The sequence below is a fragment of the Myotis lucifugus genome, unplaced genomic scaffold (genome assembly GCF_000147115.1).
Source record: "Myotis lucifugus unplaced genomic scaffold, Myoluc2.0 scaffold_0, whole genome shotgun sequence".
Taxonomy (NCBI): domain Eukaryota; kingdom Metazoa; phylum Chordata; class Mammalia; order Chiroptera; family Vespertilionidae; genus Myotis; species Myotis lucifugus.
The window spans coordinates 26,238,409-26,261,932 of record NW_005871048.1 but is presented as its reverse complement, the minus strand read 5'-3'; the positions used below and the strand labels follow the sequence as shown (position 1 = coordinate 26,261,932).

At 37.4% G+C, this 23,524-nt stretch overlaps 1 protein-coding gene across 8 annotated transcripts in view; it reads right to left on the bottom strand.

The window, feature by feature from the left end:
- Positions 1-23,524, bottom strand: part of FAM172A (family with sequence similarity 172 member A) — a 379,783-nt gene that overhangs the window by 314,109 nt on the left and 42,150 nt on the right. For 7 of the 8 annotated variants that reach the window (XM_023749974.1, XM_006081215.3, XM_023749986.1 and 4 more), the window contains one exon: positions 20,943-21,043. The exons of the other annotated variant lie outside the window; for it this stretch is intronic. In XM_023749974.1, coding sequence (XP_023605742.1) covers positions 20,943-21,043 — 101 coding nt within the window. The remainder of the gene's footprint in view (positions 1-20,942; positions 21,044-23,524) is intronic. 8 annotated transcript variants of the gene reach the window in all.

Sequence of the window (23,524 nt, the reverse complement as noted above, 5' to 3'; positions counted from 1 at the left end):
CTGTACTATCCTTTTACAAGATGTTAGCATTGAGGGAAATGGGGTAAAGGGCCACACAGTATCTCTGTATTATTTCTAACAACAGCATATGAATCTACAACCATCACAAGTTAAAACAGTGAAATGCAGTTACATTTTCAAGTATTTTACTCAGTATATCATACTGTTTTCTTAAGGTAGAAATTATTTAGTTCTGAAACTCATTCTTTATTTTACTTCAAATAAATCTAATAAGGTAAAAGATAAAATACATTAAAGTAAAATAATGAAGTAAAATATTGAAATGAAATTGCTTATACAAAAGAGACTTGGTTTTAGCCCTGACCAGTGTGGCTCAGCGGATAGAGCGTCGGCCTGCAGACTGAAAGGACCCGGGTTCGATTCCGGTCAAGGGCACGTACCGTGGTTGCGGGCACATCCCCAGTAGGGGGTGTGCAGGAGGCAGCTGATCAATGTTTCTCTCTCATTGATGTTTCTGACTCTCTGTCCCTCTCCCTTCCTCTCTGTAAAAAATCAATAAAATATATTTTTTTTTAAAAAGAGAGACTTGGTTTTAAACTTCCAGAGCAACATCAATTTAAGTACTTCATTATTCTTTTTCTTCAACAGAAAATCATAGTTATTTAAAAATTACAACTAAAAGTAAGGATCTTTTTGGCTTAGAGTGCAAGCATAGCATTAATTTAGTTTTAAAGAATCTAATGTCACAAATTTGATCCAATTATAGAAACAGTTATTGTTCTATTTTCTGGCAACTGGCTGCTTCTCTAACATACCATCTGACAAATGTATACCCCCTAAGAAAGGGACTGAAACTATACCCAAATTTAATTCTCCTTCACAAAAGAAATCAGGAGAAAAGAGAAAAAACAACTAATAGATTTTAGATTGGTTGGCACTATCTTTAAACATATCTCAAAAAGCCACAAAAGTTCATCAAGGAAAAGTTAATCCACCTCCTATTTCTAAATGATGCAGCAATTATACATGTTGGTTAGAAAAGATTGTAAGTGTGAAAGAAAAAAATCACTATCTGCAATAAAAACTTTAACATCTGTGCTACAGAATATAGCAACCATATCTAGGTTGATCAAGTTTAACAGGTTCCAACTCTCAAGAACTGTGAAGAGCCTGCAAGCTAAGAAATTAGCATACTACTGTTTCAAGGATGCTGGCAGAAGACACAAGACTCATGGGTCTGAAACAAAGGTCTTTATTACTTACTAGTGACCCTGCCCGCAAAATCACATGGCCCCGCCCACCTGCCCGCCACCCCACCTTGACACCCTACAGAGCTCCAGTGTGCCTGGCCCCGCCCCCAACCCCTCCAGCCTTCTCTGGCCGCTTCAAGCCCTGCCCTCAGTCCCACAAGTCACCTCGGGCTGGTCCCGCCTCCTCTGGGTGCCTCCCTGCTTCTGCCCCATCTCCAGAGCAATAAGGCTGCCATGGGATGGTCCCGCCTCCTCCAGGCACCTCCCCGCTTCCACCCCGTCTCCAGAGCAACGGGGCGGCTCTGCCCTGCCACACACACACACACACACGCACGCAGCCTCCTGCTGATCTGTCGTCACGGAATGAGGGCATCACGACCATTAGCATATTAGCTCTTTATTATATAGGATGGCACAGCAAGCAACAGGAGTATATTTGTATCAGTTCCCCTTACTCCAAAATCCCATGGGGAAACACAAAGGGCTCAGATGACACCTGCATCTTCAGATTGCATTACTATTGTGGAGCCTTGGGCCAGGGCCCAGCACTTTTTGAATAAGCAGCAAATATTGTTGCAAACTCTGCTAGGAAAGTGGCTCAAATTAGTAGATGGATAAATCCTCCAATCTGGGACACTCAGCAAGAATGTACAGGAAGGTTCAGGGGCTTGCTTCAACAACAGCACTTATTCTTTCTTAAGTAACAATGTTTACACAACACAGAAGACTTCAGAGAAACTTCAGATGCATTAAGAAATTAAACGATTGAATTACTACAAAATAGAAGTTTTGGCCGGCCAGTGTTGCTCAGTAGTTGAGCATCGACCTATGAACCAGGAGTTCATGGTTCCATTCCTGGTCAGGGCACATGCCCGGGTTGTGAGCTCAGTCCCTAGTAGGGGGCATGCAGGAAGCAGCTGATGGATGATTCTCTCTAATCACTAATGTTTCTATCTCTATCTCTCTCCCTTCTTTTCTCTGAAATCAATAAAAACATATTTTTTTAAAAAACACTTTGTATTTTTTTAAAGTGAAATACACAAAGAAAATAAATATTAGTTCACCTTCACACAACATGAAAGATTCAGTACACATGTTCACTGTAAGCAAAATAAACCTGTGTCTGGAATCTACAAAGGAATCAGCATTCCTTTGCCATCTTTTATTCACCAGTGAGGTTGTAAATTGCTATAAAACAACCTAACTTCCAAAGTCTGAGACATGAGTTGAAGAAGTGTTAGAAGTGTATGAGAAATAGCTGGAAATAAAGAGGGATGACATTTCTAAAAATGTTTTCAGAAAGAAGGCCATGCAATATAGTCCCAAAAAAGTTCACCTCTCCAAAAGAAATTGTTTGACGCTTCTCAAATTTTAATGTGCCTGTTAATCACCTGGATATAGTATTAAAATATAGACTAATTCAGTAGGTCTGGGATAAGGCCTGGGAATGGAGATTCCTAATAAGCTGTCAGATGCTGCTTTGAGTAGACACACTTTGTGTACAAGGGTTAGAAGATTTTAACTCACTGTCAAACCACTGCCTATGCAAAGTCTTTGGCACATTACAATCTAAACTTGTTCAACAGATGAGATTTGAAAGTTCATGCCACTAGAAAAAAAAATCTTGTTACTTATGTATTCTGCCTTTAATTTGTGGCTAATAATTAAAAACTTTGTTTTCAAGTAACGTTAATATGATTGTATGTTCTGCATAATAAATCTATGTGCCATTCTCCACACAAAAATATTTGGAGCACATTGGTCCTTGAGATTATCTTAATGTAGTTCTTAATTATCTTCTGGTATGTGATCTATGTATAAAGGTAGTACTGATTCCAACTTCAATTAACCAATTTAGCTCACAATGTGCTCTTTCCTGCTGCTAGTATTAAGAATAAACCTAAATATATAATTCATTTTCTTGGCACTTTTTAAAAGGTCTTTTGATAACATTTTAGCAATATGTAGGTTTCTGTACAAGTTCAGAGAATAAACTCATTTTAACAGGGTTGTAAAAACTTGCATGTTGAGAATAAACTAATTTGATTTCTAGAAAGAAATGTCAGGATCATGTGTTAAGTATTATACCTCTCAAAATTAATTTGTCTTTAGAAATCCCAAGAAATATGACTGTTTCAGAGAATAATGGCAAGTGGCTCTGTTCACACTCAAAAAATCTGTCTATCCTCACATAATTTAGAATATTAGTAAAGGATACTATTCAGAATCAAGTAGTTATATACAAAACAATTTAATTTTTATAAGTATTGTAAAAAAATTAACTCATCCAAAAGAACCCAAGCTCCCATCTGTTATCATTAAATGAAGCAATATATCAATAATACACAATTACTATTATTTTTGTCTGTGATTTTGCTACTCAAAATTCCTCAGTATAAGCACAAAAGTCTAGATAACAAGATCCTGAGAACTCACCGAATAAGAATATCTCACCCTTATGTAATCCTCTAGTAAAATCTTTTAAAAGGAGCTAATCATCATATAATCAATAACTCTAATGAATGATAAAACTGATTAATACGAAATTATTCCACAAATTATCTCCTGATCTAGCTAAAATACATTAAAAAGACAGATTTGAAGGAAACCAAGACAAGCAAACAAAATATTTTTTGTTTTCATATTTACATTAACATTTTAATACATTATTTTTTCTCATATTAAAACCAGAGCCATCTTAAAGAAAGGGTTAAAATCTATGTTAACATTACTATAATTTCTCCAGTGTGACCTTTACAAATGTTTGGTAGAATTCACCATTGATACCATCCTAGGTCTATAGTTTTCATTAAGAAAAGATTTTTAGCTATTTCTGTTAAAGAAATATTTCCTAACCAGAAACAGTTAAAAACTAGAATACTTTAATAAAAATAGTTTTTAAAAAACCTATTTGGTTTATCTATTTCTGAGATTTTATACTTTGTTTTTCAAGGACTTTGTGCTAAGTTGTTGAATTTATTGGAATAGAGTTTTTCATATTAATATTCCCTTACTATCTGTTAAATGTCTGTACTACATGTAGTGATAACCCCTCTTTTACACATTAAATTGCCAATTTGTGTCTCCTAGCTAAGGGTTTATCAAAATTTCTGATATCATCAGAGAGCCAGCTTTTGGTTTTATTGATTTTTTTTCCCTTTAATGCCTTTCTGTTTTCTATTTAATTCATTTCTGCTCTTATCTTTATTATTCTTTCTTCAACTTACTTTGGGTTTTGTTTGCTCTTCTTTATGTAGTTTCTTAAAAGTGGAAGCTTAGGGCCCTAACCCGTTTGGCTCAGTGGACAGAGCGTCGGCCTGCGGACTTAAGGGTCCCAGGTTCGATTCCGGTCAAGGGCATGTACCTTGGTTGCGGGCGCATCCCCAGTAAGGGGTGTGTAGGAGGCAGCTGATCGATGTTTCTAACTCTCTATCCCTCTCTCTTCCTCTCTGTAAAAAAATCAATATATTTTTTTTAAAGTGAAAGCTTAGGTCATCAATCTTAAAACTGTACTTTTCTAATATAAACATTTAATGCTATAAGTGTTCCTGTAAAAATTGCTTTAGCTGTACCCAACTAGTATGCTATATCTCAATTTTTAGTAAATTACATATATTTTCTAATTCTCCCTGGAATATTTTCTTTGACTCATGGGTTATTCAAATTGTATTGTTTAGTTTTAAACGATAAAATTAGGGTGTTTTTTTTCAAATAGCTCTCTATCAGAGAGAATATACTGTGCATGACCAGAAAATACACTTTTTATTACTTGAATCTTCTTAATTTTGTTGAGACTTCCATTATGACCAAGAAGATGGTCTATTCTGGTAAATGTTCTGAGTGCACTCGAAAAAGGTTTATTCTTATATTGGTTGATGGAGTGTTCTAAAAATATCTTTTCAATAATGTTAGGTAATGGTGTTGTTTCAGAGAGGAAGAGAGAGGGAGAGATAGATGGAAACATCAATGAGAATCACTGATCAGCTGGGGATGGAGCCAGCAACCCAGGCATGTGCTCTGACTGGCAATGGAACTGTGACCTCCCGGTTCAGGGGTCGACACTCAACCACTGAACAACACCTGCTGGGCAGTACTTTATTACTTTGTACTGCCAGTAATATTTCATTGTATGAATATGCCACACTTTGCTTATCCTATAATAATAAAGTTGTATCATATAATTTAATATCAAAGAACTACAGGCTTTTATTAGAAAACAATCTGTTTACCAAAGTAAGCCTCATAAAATGGCAAGTGCTTAGAAGAGCCTAGAACTCAAAAAGGAAAGTGTGCTAGAGAATCCACCACCGTCCCCAATAAAGGGAATCATGTAAAACTAAAAAACACAGGGATTTTAAAGACAAAGGACTCAATTTGTGTGATAGGAAGAACAGACCAGGGGAAAGGGATGGCACATACAATTTCTCAGACAACAATCGCCAGTGTTCACAGTATGGCAAACAGCCTAATGTAGCAAGAGCATGGCAGTATAGGATTTTGTACCAATAAATCAGTTATTACCAAACAGGAATATATAGCATATTACCTATATAATTTTAAAATGACAAATTAGCTAGATTTTTCTTGGAGAACCCTTAAAAAATCAGTATCTTGAATTAAATTAAATTAAATTATCCTTTAACAAACTATAGAATTAATTTACTAAAAGTACTTTGAAGTGAAAAGAAGTGATGACCTTCCTAAATGCTCAGCTTAACTTCATAGGAGGAATTTACCATGTTCAAAATACTGATTGAGAGCATTACAAAGAATGGTCTAGCTTAAACATTTTAAGGTACAAAATCTAACCATGTTAAAGTAAAAAATTATGCATTACATTACCATAATACCAGGCCTAATTTGCTAAAAAAAATTCCTCACGAATATACTGTTGGATCAAAGTTTCTGATGTACAATATTGGAAAGCAATATGATTAAGAATATGAATATGGGATCTAATAATAATACTAAATGTTCTTAGGCAAGTCATTTATCTTTTTCTTGCTCTATCTCATCATATCTCAAATCTTCACAAGAAACTTTAAAAGTCTTGCAGCACAGGATAAGTTCCAAATATAAAGTAAATGAAGTGTAATCAATTCTTCAGAATATCCCAAGAGCAAGCAGTACTTCCCTAGGGCTACAGCTAATTATTTTTTAATATGGTACCTTCAAAATCCATTGCTTTGAGTGCTTCTAAGGCTATTCCATTGTCTATCAGTTCTCTTAGTGTATAAACAGAGAACTCTTTTTTGTATCTTCAACTTTTCTTTCCTTAGCTACAGGCAATGACTGCCTTCCCACAATCTTCAGAGAATAAAATAATTCCCTCCTTCATTTATATAAGTGTAGGAATGCATTACACCTTACATTTCAATCTCACATTTGGATTTGTGGATATTTTTCCCTATTAAATTTGTATACACAATGAAGTCTTTTAAAAAGTAGATTACTATAATGTCAAATTGTCCCGTTTGACAAAAAAAAATAAAAAATACACATCTGAAACCAGCACAAAGATAGAATCAGAAGGTATGAGAGTGAAATCATTTACAGAGAAAAACAGAAGACCAAAAACTGAGCCTTGACAATCTAACATTAAGGGGCCAATAAAAGGAGTTGCAAAGGAGATGGAGAATGAGTGTTCACAGAGGTAAGAAGAAAACCAGAAACTACCGTAACATGGGAGCATACTTAGGATAGTATTTTGAGAAAAAGAAATCCCAATGTCAAATGTTGCTAAGCAAGCAAACAAAACAAGGACTAAAAATCATTAAGATGAGAGAGACTTATGCATGCTTCGATGCTGACTGGAAAAAGTCAGTACAGAAAGTGTGATGGAAAATGAAGGGGAGCAGATAACTGATAGAAGAGAGAAGTCACAGGATAATTGAACACATCAAAATAGAATAAAAGAGAAAGAGAAGCTAGGTAAATTTCTTTTTTGTTATTTCCCAGAGAATTATTTATGTGCACATTGCATATTATTTTAAATCCTATGATATCGACTATAATTTTTGGGGTAACTGTAGCAATTAACAAAATATTATCAAAACATATACCTACTTCTCATTCCCACTTCCAGTAGCTAAAATGCATGGCCTTTACCATCACACTTACATGAAACAACTTACAAGGTGTAAACGGTCAGAATGCAAAAAAGGGAAATATCAACTTACAGTTCACATTTAATATAGGTAACTGCCTACTTATAAGAGAGATTAGGTCCTGAAGATCTATGTATAGATGACATTTTGTATATAAAAATGCTTCAGGGATAACTTTTAGTAATAAAAGAAAAATCATAGCCTAAATATTTTAAAAAATGAAAAATAATGCAATTAGATAGCATATAATAAATTTTATTCCTTTAAAATTTATCACAAAATTTATGCAAATTGAACCCAGTTGAACCCTAATAGCTCACTTAGCTTTATAACACACTGTCTTAAATCTCTGAGCGTGGAGGAGTGGACACTCACTTCAGCAGGCTGAGGCCAGTCTGTTGCTCTATGAGGCACAGGAGTTACTGACAGAGGCAATAACATGATTTCTAGCAAATGGTTGCTATGACAGGACAATTATCTTCATGCAAATGCCTTTTTCTTGATATAAGAAAAGAGTTATCTTCATGTGGGAAGGATTCTAATTTATATTTGTTGTTTTGCCACAGATTACCTGAATTCACCAGTTTACTGTCATTATTTGGGTAATAATTTGGTTGGTAAATTCAGCAAAGTTCCAAGGGCTGCTCCACATTTCAAAAGATAAACATTAATTTTATCTTTCTACGTTTTTCCCCACAAAAATAAACAAACAACAAATATATACATTTACTTCCCCTCCTTTCTCACACAAAAGGGAAAATGCATCTATAATTTTGTAAATATTGGCTATTTCCCCACCACTACATTCCAACCAGCAACATCTGAGAGTTCCTTTCTCTCTACGGCTTCATCTACCAAGGGTGCTTGCTGTCAAGCTTATCGATTTTTGTCAGCATGACAGGTGAGAACGTTATTTCAGTATATTCTTCATTAGCATGTCTTCTATTATTAGTGTAAACATCTTTTTGTATATTTAAAGGCTATGTGCATTTCTCCTTAACAGCTTGTTCGTGCCTATTGCCCACTGGTGGAGATTTTTGTTTGATTTCATCTTTTTCTTTTCCAATTTTAGAAGAGATGGTAATCTTTGGCAGCTTCCTAGCTATCTGATATGACAAAATATTCCAGGTTCATGTCATTTCTTTCTTGGCCCAGATTGAAACCCAACATTTCTCCAAAGAACTCAGGTTGCTTTAATGGGAAGTAGTATTTCAAAACCACAATCATCGATAGTGGGTTGGTATTTCAAAACTATAGTCAGTGCTACTGAAGGGTTGATAGGTGTTATTTCATTTTCTGCATTTAAATCTCTGATCCATTTGGAGTTCATTCTGGTGTACATTGTGATATATAGTCAAATTTTATATTCTAGTGTATAACTATCATCTATCCATTACTTAAAGTTCCTTTTCCTCCAATGATTTATGACTGCATCATAACATAAACTATATTTCAATGTGTATTTGAACTTTTTGGACTTCTTATTCTGTTCAATTGGTCTGTGTGTCTGTTCATAAGTCAATGCTACTTTATTTTTAAAGAGGCTCACAATTTTTCTCAATTAGGTTTTCTCATTATTTCAATGACTATTTCTTCAATTCTAAGATGTCTAATTACTAATACCATTCTGGATATAGTACCCAACTTGTAGGATTGGATGTGAGAGAGATGGAAGTCAAGGAGATTGCTAAACAACTCTGGACCAGTGGTCATTTCTTTGTTTCTAACATAGAGAGATAAATTTTGCCAGTAATAATAAGTAGATAGAGAGAAATGGGAGAGGAAAAACAATAAATTAAACCTCCACAATGTTAATAACAAAGGTAAATTAGAAATCTTACATAGTAAAGTTTTATCTTCATTCTTGCTTCTAATATTTGCTGGGCACATTAAAGAAAATAAAATATCACATGTATGCATCTTACTTATTACTCCTCGCAACAGTACAGAAAATTTTATCCGCATTTTACAGTGGAGGCTCAGAAATATATTGTTTTAAGTCAAACAGATGGAGACTGAGACAGAAGTAAGACCGGATTTCCTAATGGCCAGCCCTTTGTTTCTATTACATTATAAGACATGTGAATCACACATTATATGAAGGCATTAATTATACACAGATAATCACATTATATGAAAATATTTGAATATTAAAACAATGATCACTATAAGAACCTTTAAGACACCACTGGCCTATATTCTTTAACAAATTCCATTTTTTAAAATGTAACATTTTAAAATAATTTTCTATTTTACAAGACATATTACTAATTCAGGTACAGGGGAAAAAAGTATGTCCTTAGTTCTTTTTATAAAGAAAGAGCCAGCTTATCAGACTACCAAATCACTACTATTCTCTTAAGCACATAGACAGTTACCTCTAACAGAGGTACTCAAGTTAAATATAAAAAGAAATGCAAAGACCCAAATTAGGCAAGAAAATCAAATCTCTCTTCCATTAGAATATCTGCAGAATTATAAATTCTCTATCTAACAGTAATTCAGTATTGACATGAAAGAGTTGAGAAAATTTTGCAAGTTACATGTAGAGTTTTTACCATTCTATTTACTACTTGGTAAATAGAATGGTAAATGTTTGGTAAAACTCCCCTGTGAAGCCGTCTGGCCCTAGGCTTTTGTTTGCTGGAAGCTTTCTGATGACTGCTTCAATTTCTTCCATAGTTATTGGCCTATTGAGGTTTTTAGATTCTTCCTGATTGAGTTTTGGAATGTTGTATTTTTCTAGGAATTTGTCCATTTCCTCCAGGTTGTCTAGTTTGTTGGAGTAAAGTTGCCCGTAGTATTGTTTAACAATCATTTGTATTTCTGTGGGGTCTGTTGTTATTTCGCCTCTATCATTTCTGATTTGGTTTATTTGGGACCTCTCTCTTTGCTTCTTGGTGAGCCTGGCTAGGGGTTTGTCAATCTTGTTTATCCTTTCAAAGAACCAGCTCTTGGTTTCATTGATTTTCTGTATTGTTTTTTTGGTCTCTATGTCCTTGATTTCTGCTCTAATCTTTATTATCTCCTTCCTTCTGCTCACTCTGGGGTTTTCTTGTTGCTCTCTTTCTAATTCTTTGAGTTGTAGAGTTAGATGATTAACTACCATTTTTTCTTGATTTTTGAGATAGGCCTGTAGAGCTATAAACTTTCCTCTCAGGACTGCTTTCATTGTGTCCCAGAGGTTTTGGATTATTGTGTTTTCATTGTCATTAGTGTCCAGGATGTTTTTAATTTCTTCTTTGATGTTATCAGTAACCCAATCAATATTTAATAACATGCTATTCAGCTTCCAAGTGTTTGAGAATTTTGGGTTGTTTTTATTGTAGTTTATTTCTAACATTATGCCATCATGGTCTGAGAAGAAGCTTTTTATGATTTCAATCTTCTTGAATTTGTGGAGACTTTGCTTGTGGCCCAATATGTGGTCTATTTTTGAATATGTCCCATGAGCACCTGAGAGGAATGTATATTCCGCAGCTGTGGGGTGAAGTGTTCTGAAGATGTCAATTAAGTCCATCTGATCTAGTGAGTCATTTAGGATTGCTGTTTCTTTGATGATTATTTGTCTAGCGGATTTATCCAGTGACGTCAGTGGTGTATTAAAGTCCCCTACTATGATTGTATTGTTGTCGATCTCTCCCCTGATATCTTCCAGAAGTTTTCTTATGTATGTGGGTGCTCCTGCATTGGGTGCATATATGTTTACCAGGGTTATATCTTCTTGTTGTATTGATCCCTTTAGTATTATGAAGTGGCCTTCCTTATCTCTGGTTATGGCCTTCACTTTGAGATGTATTTTGTCAGATATAAGTATTGCTACCCCAGCTTTCTTTACCTTTCCATTTGCGTGAAAGATATTTTTCCATCCCTTCACTTTCAGTCTGTGTGAGTCCCTTCTAATGAGGTGGGTCTCTTGTAGACAGCAGATGTATGGGTCATGTTTTTTTTATCCATTCAGCCACTCGATGTCTTTTGGTTGGAGCATTTAGTCCATTTACATTTAAAGTTATTATTGAAAGGTACTTGTTTGTAGCCATTTCTTTTTTTGTGTGGCTGTTTTCTTTCTGAGCTTTTTTCTTCTTCTTTTTACACCAGTCCCTTTAGCATTTTTTGCATTGCTGGCTTGGTGGTGATAAACTCCCTTAGCCCTTTTTTGTCTGTGAAGCTTCTTATTTCCCCTTCAATTTTGAATGATAGCCTTGCTGGATAGAGTATTCTTGGATTCAGTCCTTTGCTTTGCATCACTTTGTAGATTTCCGTCCATTCTTTTCTGGCCTGATGTGTTTCTGTTGAGAAATCATTTGATAATCTAATGGGAGATCCCTTGTATGTTACTTTCCGTCTCTCTCTTGCAGCCTGTAAGATTCTCTCTTTATCCTGAACATTTGCCATGGTAATTATGATGTGTCTTGGTGTGGGTCTTTTCGGGTTCACCTTGTTTGGGACTCTCTGGGCTTGTGTGACTTTTTTCTTCCCCACCTCAGGGAAGTTTTCTGATATTATTTCTTCGAATAGGTTTTCTAATCCATGTTCATCTTTCTGTTGTTCTGGCACCCCTATTATTCGTATGTTGTTTCGTTTCATGTTGTCCCAAAGCTCCCTTAGGCTCTCCTCCTGTCTTTTAATTTTTTTCTCCATTTGCAGTACAGTTTGAGTGTGTTTTGCTTCCTTGTCTTCTAATTCACTAATTCGGTCCTCCGCTTCTCCCAGTCTACTGTTGATACTTTCAATGGTGTTTTTTATTGCAGCTATGTCGCTCTTCATTTCTTCATGGGACTTACTTAAGTTGTTGATTTTTTCATCTGTTTCTTCTAGCTTCTTGCATAAGTAGTTGAGTTTTTCATAATAATCTTCTTGCATCTTGAACATCCGGAGCATGGACTCTAGGACCCTTATTCTGAATTCTTTTTACGTCATAAAACATACATCTTTCGCACGTAGCCGCTTTTCAGAGGAGTCCTCCTTTTCTTTACTTCGGGGGTTTCAAAAAGAACACAGAAAATTCTCATAAACATGACTAGTTGTTGAGTCATTCAGTGGCTGGACCCTGGCAGGCAGTGGCTGCTCCCTTGGGTGGCAGTGGCTCCCTGGGGGCTGTGGTAGCTCCTTGGGCGGTGGGGGGAACAGCGGCTCCTTTGTAAATAGCAGACCCTCTGGGGGGGGCCTTTTTCAAAGCTGTGGCGGGCTCCTCTGACGGGGGGAGGGGAGGCTTCACCCCCCAGCAACTTTTCCCCAAGGCAGAGCTTTGGTGTTCAGGAGCCCCCTTTTTCCTTGAATCTGCTGCGTTGATTTAAACCCCAAAATACCCCCCACCAGGCCCCACCTTACCAGGCACTGAACCCTATTGTATTTACGATTTTCCTACCCCCAAATAAAGGTCGCCCCCCTGACCTAAGAGAGTTGGGAGATAAGGGGGAAAGAGGAGAAAAAGGTAGAAGAGAAAAAAGAAAGAAGGAAAAAAAAAGAGTGCAAAAATGAAATTGGAAAAAGGGAGGGGAAAAAGAGGAGGGAAAAAAAAAGAAAAAAAAGTAAGAGAGAAAAGAGAATGAAGTATAAAAGGGGAAGAGACTATTTATATGAGGAGAAAACTCCTATAGGTCCGCCACTAATACCAAACAAATTACAGCAACAGATTCCTGGAGATGAATACAAACTACAAACAACCAATAATATCAAGCGACGCAAGGGGAAACAGAAGCACAGAAATACCCGGGGGGGGGGGGGGAGGGAGGGGCAGGAAAATAAAAAGAATAAGCAGTCTAACCTCACGAACAATCCTAAAAAAAAAAACCCCAATATACTCGTCAATCAAGAAAACAACAATAAAACAATAGAGAGAGAAAAGAAGAAGAAGAAGAAGAGAAAAAAAAATTGGATAGTGAAGGAAGATAAGGGAAAGGTGTATAAGGATTTAGAACAGGGGATTGGACGGAGGATATATAAGCAGGGTTAAATTTTGACAGGGGGTAAAAAGAGTAGGGAAAATCAAAAGCTGGAGTAGGGTAAGAGAAACAGGACAGCAAAAGGGAAAAAGTGGGGAAGATTGTTTAGCACAGAGGCAAATTGAGGTAGAGAAAAATGTTGCTAAAGGAACGATGAAAATAGAATGGAGAACATTAGTCCCAAAATAAAATAAAGACAAAATAAAATGACACTTTAAAGAATGGTAAAATGGTAGCGGTAATAATACTAGTTAAAAATAAAAATGTAGTAGCTGAAAGGGCAAAATCAGGTGATGGAGAAAAAGAAAAAAGAAAAAAAGAAAAAAAATGTTTTCTTAGTTAAAAGGAGAAAAAGTAATTTAAAAAAATAAAAATAAAAATGTGCAGTAATGCAGGTGCTTCAGATCTTCTACTCTTCTTATTGGCACGCCCGGAATTCAGGAGAATGTTGAATTTCCCTCTGATACACTGTTCCTCTGTGTTGTAAGCCACAGTACTGATTTTAAGGCCGGCCGTAAAATCCCCTTATTGCCTTATCTGTATTTACAGAAGAGTCAGTTCGTGGCTCTGCCTCTGGGTGGCAGTGTGTCTGGATTGACCTCCGAGGCTATAAGTTCTCTCTGACCAGGAGCTCTCTATTGTACCTGAACCAGTTCCGCCCAGAGCTGGTTCCCCAGGCGCCACTCCCAGCTCTGTTTCCCAGGCTCCCCAAAAACAATCTTCCCCTACAAGCTCTGCTAGTGACCCCAACTGGGCAATCACATGCACTGGGGCCAACAATCAAACTCACAGAAGAGGAAGTGTGCAAACAAGAGCCTGGGAAGCTGTTCGAACTCGCAGGGTTCCACCCTCCAGAACTGCGCGGAGTGTCTGCGCAGAGTGTCTGCGCGCGCTCAAGCCCCTGGCAACAAGTAGCCGGCTATCAGGGAAACTCTGAGGCCGCCCTTTTGCATCCAGTCCAACTATGGGCTCATTTATAGTGTTACCTTCTGGCAGCAGGCCTGCGGGAGCCCTCCCCACTTGCGGGTCACACTGGCCTCTATGGGCGCGGATTTTGGAGGGGGCAGATTTCCCCCTGCGCCCGCGCGCGCGTTCCTCGCTTCAACCTGAACTGCAAACCGCACCTTTGGGGTAAGTCTAACCTTTCCGTGGAGGGGTGCAGGTCTCCTCTGGGCTCCTGCAGTCGCGCTGCTTGCGAGTCGTTGCCTCTGGGTTAGTAGCCGCCGGGTTAGTAGCCGATCTCTGGATGCCGGTAACAGCTACCCAAGATGGCGCGGTCTCGCCGCTGCGCTCGCGCCCAGGGGGAGGTTTCAGCCTCAATCTCTAACCATCCGCATTTTTTAGGAGTTCTCTGTCTTTCCTGGCTGCAGACTGTCTCTCAGCTGAACCTCCCCAGCTTGATCGGGCTGATTGTTACCCATTTCAGCTGCTTGCCCCTATCTGCTCCGGGTCAAAGCACCAACACGTCCGTCTAAGCCTCCGCCATTTTTTCTATCTCTCTTGTATCATTGTTTATTAATTATTGTATTATTTTCCACATCAACAACTGTAAACCTACCTTTGCCCAAACCTATAGTAGCTCTCAGTTGAAGACAAAATATAATTTGATTTAGTAGGCAAACACTATGAAAACAGAAGGGGTTTTGTTTAGATTGCTGGGTAAAGTGAAAATATTTTTCCTTTAAACTTCAATCTTATGCATATCAAAAGCTGTTTATTAAGGCAGTCTCCCAGGTGCTAAACTCAAAGTTGCACTATCTTCTGAATTCTGGCCTATCCATCAAGGAGGAGCAGGAGTTTTTCAGTGCTTCTTATGTCCAAGACATGGTGACATGCTTTCTTCAGATTCTTGCTTAACTAGAGATATTATTGGTAATATAAGTACTAAATTATTTGCAGAAGCTAAATACAAAGGCTTATTTGTTTTTAAGAACTGTGAGCTGTTATATAAGAACTTACATATTCTTAAGTTTATAAATCTACAGTTTGACTATGAAGGTTAAAAATTTTCCAAAAGAATATGCCACAAATAGAGTCTATCTTTTATCAAATAATTTTAATCAGCAGAGCTTTAGGAGTCTGAAACTTTTAGAACTTAAATGGGAATTAGAATAAAATAATTAAAATGATTTAGCTTTACAAGTAGAAAAATTATCATTAACAGATCATTTTCCTTCCTTCCAATAAGAAAATTTACATATCTTTATGTTTAAATTCCTAACATTAAAAAATTCCCTGAAAATCCATAGATCCAGAATGTGTACTAAACAGTTTATATATCTGTATCATACTCATTTTATTTTCAACAACTATCATATAAACAGTATTTTTATACAGAAACTTTTCCCAAACTGCTGAAAGATATGCATAAACAGTACTATAATACAGAATGAAATACCTTAAGAAAAATAAAGCAAACTCATATCTTTTTTACTAGCATTATTTTTTAAATTCTATTTTCTTATTTATTTTTAATTTGATTTTTACTATTAGTAAATGGCATTCATCTTCAATTTTCTTTTTTTGGAAGAAGACAAGATAGGAAGAAAAAGATATGAGAAGAAAGGAAATTGAGCAGAGAGAAAGACTATAGCAGAGGAGATCAGGGAAGGTTTCTTAAAGGAGGAGACATCTGAGCCATAACCTGAAGGCAGGTGGAGGAAGGAGGATCATGAACAAGGGAAGAAGGGTATCTCAAAGAGAGAAAACAGCGTAAGAAAAGTACAAGGTGCAAATGAAGGATAATAAAGGGTTAAATCTAACTTGAAACTTCAAGGCACATTAAGGATGTGGATATTAAGGAATATGGATGAAAAGGCAGGTCCACAAATGCATTAAATCCCAGTATAATGAACCAAAAATAAATTCACTGTAGTGAAAATTGTGTCATTACTCGTAAATAACTAGAACTTGTATATCTAGCGCCTAACATGTAAGAAATTCAATTCAATTTATTTTTTAAATTCAATTTAATAATCAACTCTTGACAGTGAAATTAGCAATGAGAACAAGTATTTCAAATAACTCATAGAAGCAAGATGACATGCAACAAATGTTATAACAACCGGACTTGCTTCTCCAACCCTTTGGTCTTTTATTGTGCTCACTTTTATTGTGCTCATTTTGGGGAATAAGGGGGATTGGTACATAAAACTCAGGGGTCCAATGATCTAAATTGAAAAATATTGCATGAAAGTTAAATCTTGCAATGTTGTGTGATCACTTGGGGCCAATGTGATCATGAACACAAGTGTAAATGCAGGCAGAGGAGGTGGAAATCTAGGCAATGCAGAATATTTTATATATGTAGTCATTAAAGCGAAAATTTAAAATATTTTTATTATCGTGGAGTAAGGTCAACCAAAAATAAATCTGTGATTCTCCCTCTGTCCGAAACTTAGATAGGAGATCCTAGGAGAAAGGAATCATGTATACATGGTATGATCTAATCTAGATTTTGCTATACATGATGTTGGATGACATAGGTTGAAAGTAAAAAAGATGCAGATGCCGAGAAGGACAGGTGTATTTGGCTTATGGAAAAGAGTAAAATGTAAGCCCCATTAAAAACCAACAACAACCCTAGTCTTCTTTAAGACCATAAGTATGAATATTCTATGATAAAGACACTACCAGTTTGCAACATATGATTATTGAAATCAAGGAAAACGGGAAAACTTTTTTTATGTGCAGCAGAAATTATTAAGGGCATTAAATATAATTAAGTAATAAATGTAGCAGAACAATGTCTAAACTGTGAAGGGCCTAACATTTTACCCCACTTGGAAGCTAACAAGTTAACCTCTACAGTTGCATGGATCTTGACAGAAGACACTAAACTCCTGGGTCAGAGACATAGAACTTTATTACTCAGAAAACAGCAGGCAGCATGAGCTTCATGTTTTCATCGGTTCCTCTTTTTTTTAAATATATTTTATTGATTTTTTTACAACAATGAGAGAGAAACATCGATCAGCTGCCTCCTGCACACCCCTACTGGGGATGTGCCTGCAACCAAGGTACATGCCCTTGACTGGAATCGAACCTGGGACCCTTCAGTCCACAGGCCGACGCTCTATCCACTGAGCCAAACTGGTTAGGGCATCTTTTTTTTTTAATATATATATTTTTATTGATTTCAGAGAGGAAGGGAGAGGGAGAGAGATAGAAACATCAATGATAAGAATCATTGATCGGCTACCTCCTGCACGCCCCCCACTGGGGACTGAGCCCACAAGCAGGGCATGTGCCCCTGACCGAATCAAACCCAGGACCCTTCAGTCCGCAGTCCAACACTCTATCCACCAAGCGAAACTGGCTAGGGCTTCATCGTTTCCTCTTCCCCCCAAATCCCACATGGGCAATGTGGATAGGCCGAGGGTAGAAGCTGCACACGGTGGTACTGTATCACAGCTGAGAACCTCAAGCTTACAAAGCCCAATCTTACTAGTACAAGGGGGTTGGTTGCTAGCAAACCTGCCCACTCATTGCTTCCAGTGCAGGAAGGGAAGAACATTATTTTTAGTACTTCAGATGGCAACTAAGTCTGCCCTCAGCCTTGGACAAAGAAACGATCTGTCTTCTAAGATTGTTTCCTATTCAAACACCCTCAAAAAGACAGTCCAGAACAAAAGCTGTCAATACCTGTGCTCAGAGACATGCAAAAATGCAAGAAACTTAGAGAGTATTGTTTCCTAGCAAACATAGATTAAGTTTCATATGTTCTTATGCTCTTGTTTAACTAAGTAATCCATTTTGACTACTTTATTAAAGAGCCAAAGAAAAATAGAGCAATGTCAGCTTTCCTTAGAGAAGTAAAATAGTAGTCTAGTTATCCACACTAGTATGCATTTTTACTAAAAATACTTAATATGACAGGATAAGTAAAACTTTTAGCTTTAACAAAACATTCACCTTAATGACAAATGATATTTTCAAAGGTTTTAACTAGCAGTACCATGTGAAGTACCTAATGGTTACAAGGCCTAATGCTTTATCAAGTCCAAAGTAAGTAGGTTAGACCCAATTTGTTAGCAAAATATCAATCTTCTTCAAATAGATAAACACTTTAAAAATTTTTTTATTGAGGAGTAACTGACAAATATAATTGGATATATTTGAAGTGTACAACGTGATGAACTGATATACATATCAATGTAGGATGATTATCAAGATCAAGATAATTAACATAGCCATCACCTCATAGCTAACAGGTAACTCTTTTTTTTTTTTTTTTTTTTTTTTTTTGTTAAGCACTTAAAAGAGTACTTACTACTCCTGGAACAGCAGAGATTCATCTTCTTAAAACACTTTTAAAAATTGGCATTATGGGGAGACAACCAAGATGGCGGCATATGTAAACACCTGAATTTGTGCCACGCACAACCACATTAAAACTACAACTAAAAGACAAAATGAACACCATCCAGAACCACGGGAAGGCTGGCTAGGTGGAAATTCTACAACTAGAAGGAAAGAGAAAAGTGCAGAGTCCGGTAGAAGGTGCAGAGGTGTGGAAGTGTGGAGGTAAGGAGGCGGGCGAAAGGGGCTAGCAGCTGGGTACGCTGTTGTCTTTTTCAATCGGGAGGGAGAAACAAGCTCCGGACTGCTCTGTACTCTAGTTCCGGGTGAGAATTTAGGGACCCAGACTCATACTGAGAGAAATTGGACTGTCTGGCATCCGGCAGGAACGTGAGGACGGCTTTCTCGCAGAGATGCTTCCAGCAGTCATTGTTCCTGCACGGGGCTACAGGACACAAACCCGGGGACCTCTCCAAGGCAGAGCAGACTGGCAGCCATTGCGGTTTGCTCCGCCCTGGTGATTTCCTGAGACCCCGCCCCACCCAATTTACAATCCCACCCAAGCTGTGTGCAAAGGCTTTTGCATATGAATGGCCTGGCCTTTCTCTGCCTAAAAACCTAGGCAGACTCAGTGAGCACCAAAGCCCCACTGAAGCAAGTCCTGCCCCATAAGGGTGTCTCCAGCACAGAAGTTCTCCCATTGTAGACACAACTGGTCCTCACAGCCAATTGGCCTGGAGGTCAATTCCACCCAGTGATACCAACAGCAATCAAGGCTTAGCTACAATAAGACTGTGCACACAGCCCACAAAGAGGTGCACCAAGAGTGTCCACCTCAGGTAATTAGGGAGGCTGAGCCACTGGGCCCTATAGGACACCTAGCACACAAAGCCACTCTATCAACACAGGGAAGCATAAAAAATGCAGAGACAAAGAAAGATGAAAGAAATGGAGGAAAGCAAACTACTGGATATAGAGTTCAAACCCACGGTTATAAGGTTACTCAAGAATCTTCTAGAAACCTCCAAGAAATATAGTGAGACCCTCAAGGATATGAAAAAGGACCAATTAGAAATTAAGCATACACTGACTGAAATAAAGAATAATATACAGAAATCCAACAGCAGACTAGGAGATCCCAAGAATCAAGTCAAAGATTTGAAATACGAAGAAGCAAAAAACACCTAACCAGAAAAGCCAAAAGAAAAAAGCATACAAAAATATGAAGATCGTGCAAGGAGCCTCTGGGACAGCTTCAAGCGTACAAACATCAGAATAATAGGGGTGCCAGAAGAGAGAGAGCAAGATATTGAAAACCTATTTGAAGAAATAATGACAGAAAACTTCCCCTACCTGGTGAAAGAAATAGACTTACAAGTCCAGGAAGTGCAGAGAACCCCAAACAAAAGGAATCCAAAGAGGACCACATCAAGACACATCATAATTAAAATGCCAAAGGCAAAAGACAAAGGGAGAATCTTAAAAGCAGCAAAAGAAAAACAGTCAGTTACCTACAAGGGAGTACCCATACAACTGTCAGCTGATTTCTCAACAGCAACTATGCAGGCCAGAAGGGAGTGGCAAGAAATATTCTAAGTGATGAATAGCAAGAACCTACAACCAAGATTACTCTACCCAGCAAAGCTATCATTTAAAATTGAAGGTCATATAAAGAGCTTCACAGATAAGAAAAAGCTAAAGGAGTGCATCACAACCAAACCAGTATTATATGAAATGCTGAAGTGTATTCTTTAAGAGGAAGAAGAAGAAGAAGGTAAACATAAAAATTATGAACAACAAAGTGAAAACAAATACATATCTATCAACAAGTGAATCTAAAAATCAAGTGAATAAAAAATGTGACGAACAGAATAAACTGGTGAATAGAATAGGATCAGAGGCATAGAAAGGGAGTGGACTAACAATTCTCGGGGGGAAGGGAGTGTGGGGTGTGCGGGAAGAGACTGGACAAAAATCGTACACCTATGGACAAGAACAGTAGGGTGGAGGGGTAAGGGCAGGGGGTGGGTTAGGAGCCGGGTGGAGGGGAGCTATGGGGGAAAAAAGAGGAACAACTGTAATAATCTGAACAATAAAGATTTATTAACAGAAAAAAAATTGGCATTGTGTTTCTAATATAATGACTCACTACAAAATATTAAGGTCATAGGAAGGATATGTATGTAGAACAACAAACTTTTAAACTGAGAATGCATTTCTAACAACCATTAAAAATAACCTAAAAAAATAATCTAACAAAATCTTTTTGAAATCACTTTTTGTAGAACAAGTCCATAAACTACTTCAACTTTAAAACTTTTATTTGGACTATTCAAAATTTGAAAAATATAAGGTAGACATTATATATATGACCATACCTCTCCTAGAGCTTCGTATCTTTTCTGATTCCATCTGTGCAAGTCTTCTCGGTAGTTAAAAACAAATGGTTCCCCAGTTTTTATGTGTCTTAACTGTCCCTCTAGAAGATAAACAAACAATATTGCTATGATTCAGAGTAAATGTATAATAATATCGAAAGTACAACTAATGTCTGATTAAAAATTTAAAAGAACTTTCTCAGAACTGTTTCATTTTCATTAGATTTTCTCTTTAAATATCATTATGATACAAACATATAAATATGGCTCCAAGCACTCAAATGCTATGATTTTTTATCTTCATTTTCTAATCTAAAGTAAAGTAACAGTATTTGAGGGCCCACAATATATAAAATATCAGTTCTTAAGCTTACAGGCTACCTGAAGAGTAAAAGCATAAGTATGAAAAAGAAGTTAAACAAGAAGGAAGTTAATAATCTAAAAACTGCCACAGGCAATTTATGAAGTCAAAGAAGTCTAAGATGAGTTTGGATTCATTTGAAGGATCCCTATAGGCTAGAATATGTTCAGAAGGTTTTGGTGAGATTTCTCAACTAGGCTTTGAAATATGGGATGAATTTCAAAGAAAAATGGAGAGAGGAAGTGAGTGAGCCAATACTGGCTTGGACCGTCAAGGCAGACTCACTCAATTGAGAGCTTTTACCGATAATAACTTTACTAATAATTTCAAGGGTTAAAGTGATCAAGAGGAGCAGACAAAACAGGGAGAGAGGTCTGAAAGAGCCTGGGAATTTCTTCCCAGGCCCTTTCCTCTCAGTGGACAGCACTCTCTGGTCCAGAATAGGTGAAGTCTCTATGTGGGTCATACAGCTTACCTTACACATTGGTGAGCATTTAGTTACATAAATACTTCCATTTTATGTGCCAGAGAGTGGTACTGCTATGTAATATTCTTCAAAGAAGCATACCTCACAGTTTCATAGATTAAAGGTTTGTTTACCATAAGCAATACCAATGAGTTATCCTGCTGAGTGTATTCCATGGAGAAGGACTTTCTTCATAGCAAACACTAGTCTGTATTCACTAAAAGATTAAATTGTCAGCATGTTGTCAAGGAGAAAAGAGCAGGCCACCTGTCTTCTTTATTTCCCTAATATTCCCCTGGGAATCAGAAAAGAAATAGACCACAGGCCAATTGCTTTAACTCCCCCTGGTTCCCAGCAACATAAACAAAATTACGAAAAATGGACAGCAAATTCAAATAACAGGAAACAACTCAGTTTAATAGAAACAAAGGAATATTGAGGCAAATACTATGATTTAACACTATTAACACATGTTGGGATCAAATAGGAGAAGGCCCAAATTACTGGGCTTGGACTTTGTCCTAAGAGTAGTGAGACACAAGAAGAGGTTAAGAGGCAGAAGAGGAACATGACCAAGATGAGTGGAGTTAGTATATGATTTTTATCCAATGAGGGCATGCAGGAGTGGAGAAAGACTTGAAAGTTATGGCACTAAAACTGAACCCAGGAAATATACTACTCCAAGTAAAACTACTTCACTATTTTTATGTATCAATTTTACCTCAATAAAATAGATATTTTTAATATATAAAATAAAGGCTAATCCTTTATCATAAAGTTCTTTTTAGTACTCTCAACATGAGACACTACACTGAATCACTATCATATTCTTTGTCATCTGATGTCATAAAAATAGATGTATCTATGGTTTGCTTTCTAGGAAAGGGAAATTCCCATATAAAATATCAATACAAGTAGACTGATGACACCTACAAGTTTAACAATTGTGATTTTGACTAAAGCAGCCTTAAAGGTACATGACATAGTAATGTGTAACAGAAATCTGAAGTGTATTTTCTGAGAGACTACTGTGTGAAAGAGAACTGACTTCCCTAGCTGGTAAGTCAATTTAACAGACCACTTTCATCAACATCTCAAAGAGAAGTTTTTTTGTTTTGTTTATTAATTCTCTACTCATTTTGGACATAATACTTCTCATCTACACTAATAAAAGAGAAACATGGTAATTAGTGTACGACCGCTACCCTTCCCATTGGCTAATCAGCATATCCTTATGCAAATTAACTGTCAGCCAAGATGGCGGGCGGAAGCCATGCACTGAAGTGAACAGCGAGGCTTGCTTGCTCCAGGGACGGCTGACTCCAACATTCCCCGCCTGACTTGCCGGCCTCTCAGCTGCAACTCTAAGCAACTATGTACTATGTAGCAAATATAGAAGCTAAAAAAAAAACATAGAAACTGGCTTTCACTCAGCCAGGCTTCAGCCAGCCTGACCGCAACATTGTATCAATGTTTTCAGCAGCGAGGCCACAGAGCTAAAGCTGGCCCAGAATAAAAAAAAAAAAAAAAGAAAAAAGGAGCGGTTGGGAGCTTCAGTTACCTGCCAGCCGGAAAACGGCCCTCAGCCCCTCAGCCAGACTGGCCAGGCACCCCAATGGGGACCCCCACCCTGATGCAGGAGACCCTTCAGCTGGCCCCTACCCCTCCCCAAGCTTTTATTGATCTGGGATGCACCCATAGCATAGCTTTTAGGCAGGTGATCCCTGGCAACAGGCAGACTAGCCCATCAGCAAG